Genomic DNA, 2,028 nt, shown 5'->3' on the forward strand with positions numbered 1-2,028 from the left:
TATAAATAAAAAAAAATGTTTTAATGAGAAGTCTATTTATTGCAGTCTTAGATTTACACTTCACTTTTTCTTCTACAATATACTGTACATGTCAGAGAATATCTCATTTAGGCTCAGTCCCTCAGCAGTGATCATTCTCACAGTACATTGTATACAGTAAAATTCAGCATTCAGTAAAATCATGTCACACTCTTCTCTGTAACTATGTACATTTAAGCCTCGGGGAAATAAATCAAGGAGAATTGAAAGGCTGACCTTAAGTTTGTTCTCCTGTGGAGCTGTCTAGCTCAAATCCTGGGCAACGTGCTATAGTGCACCATGCAGTTTGTTTTTGGCCTTGTCTGAGGGTGAGGTTATCTTAGTTTACAGGATACGAACCAAGTGGAATAACAGATTGGTGTCACACAGCTTATGGCTCTCATCCAAACCCTCTGATCCAAATGTTGTTCCAGAACCCTCTGTCAGGCACACACACACACACACTGTACCCTTGAGTGTTTCAGTATTATTTCACGCAACAGCCAGTTAAAGGCCCAAGGTAGAGTATTTTTTACCTTAAAATAATGACAACACAAACTCTTAATAGGGCGAATGGCACTTCTGCCACACTCTGAGCAGGTCTTATCGTTTGTAAAACAGCCATAAGAAGTTTGGTGTTCTGGTAGGAACACGGCCCCCCCTCCGAAATCAAAATGGAAAAGAGCTGCTACGTATGCTACAGGGATTGGGAGCTGCTACGTATGCTACAGGGATTGGGAGCTGCTACGTATGCTACAGGGATTGGGAGCTGCTACGTATGCTACAGGGATTGGGAGCTGCTACGTATGCTACAGGGATTGGGATCTGCTACGTATGCTACAGGGATTGGGAGCTGCTACGTATGCTACAGGGATTGGGAGCTGCTACGTATGCTACAGGGATTGGGAGCTGCTACGTATGCTACAGGGATTGGGAGATCTCTTTCTACAGACTGCTGTCGGTGCATTGCCTCTATATTGTATCAGAGTTATGTTGCCTCTATATTGTATCAGAGTTATGTTGCCTCTATATTGTATCAGAGTTATGTTCTTACTTTTGTAGCAAAAGAAGGGCCACATGCTGGTGCTGCAGATATATGTGGGCACAACTGTGTGCCTGTGTTTCAGCTTTTCAATCTTTTGATGTGCGAGTGTGTGTGTGTGTATACAGTGTGTGTGTGTGTGTCTGTGTGTGTGTGTGTGCGGGCGTGTACAGTGTGTGCGTGTGCAGATGCAATTGTAAAGAAGTCAGTATTTGAGCTCAAGCAGTTCCAGGCCCTGCTAACCCCTCGATCTCTTCACATATTATTCATAATGCCATATTCCCTTCTTTCACAACAGAAATCTTTCAAGGAGCTCCCCCTAGTGACCTAGATGAGGTACTTTTGTAACCAAAGCAGATAGTAAGAGGCACTTCTGCATTCACATCTCATTTACAACTTATATTCTGGTTTCAGTTCATTTCTTAAAAAACAAACAAAAAACAACAAAAAAAACTGTTGATTGGTAGAACATACAAATCAAATGTTAATGAGTAAATCAATCAGTGCAGCACTTTATTAATCTAGACTCAGTCCTGAGCCTTTCTGGCGTCATCCCTGTGTGTTCCTGTGTGACGCGTCCCTTTTGCTGATTTGGACCAAGATGCCGTTCTTCGGCCCCAGAGTGCTTTGGGACTTTAACTCCAGTGGCACCTGTGGATGGGAAAGCAAAGCCACTTAAGACATTCAGAGACAGGCCCGTCAAACACTGACCAAGAAAAAGGCCCATCATACACTGACCATGGGCTGACATACTGCTTCTGACTGACTGTGGGGTGTGTCCACTGTCCACACTTGTGCACTGACAAAATAGTGCTTTTATTATGTAGGATGATAGGTCACCTTAACAGACCGACAGTCCTGTCTGACTTGAGCAGACAATTGCCGTCGCCTGCATTCTACTTGTAATATCCACAGATGTGTGTGTGTGTGTGTAGAGTTTCAGTGTGTGTGTGTGTGTGTGTGTGTGT

The 2,028-nt window shown here is 43.5% G+C and overlaps 1 protein-coding gene across 2 annotated transcripts in view; it reads right to left on the reverse strand.

Annotated features, from left to right (window-relative positions):
• Positions 1 to 2,028, reverse strand: part of tbxas1 (thromboxane A synthase 1 (platelet)) — a 76,019-nt gene continuing 73,991 nt past the window's right edge. For both annotated transcript variants that reach the window (XM_076271516.1, XM_076271517.1), the window contains exon 13: positions 1 to 1,711. In XM_076271516.1, the coding sequence (XP_076127631.1) occupies positions 1,610 to 1,711 (102 nt within the window). In that variant the 3' untranslated portion in view covers positions 1 to 1,609. The remainder of the gene's footprint in view (positions 1,712 to 2,028) is intronic.

Source organism: Alosa pseudoharengus, unplaced genomic scaffold (assembly GCF_046254945.1).
Source record: "Alosa pseudoharengus isolate Yale_2024_CS ecotype anadromous, Long Island Sound unplaced genomic scaffold, YU_APseudo_1.1 YU_APseudo_1.1_scf_10, whole genome shotgun sequence".
NCBI classification, from domain to species: domain Eukaryota; kingdom Metazoa; phylum Chordata; class Actinopteri; order Clupeiformes; family Clupeidae; genus Alosa; species Alosa pseudoharengus.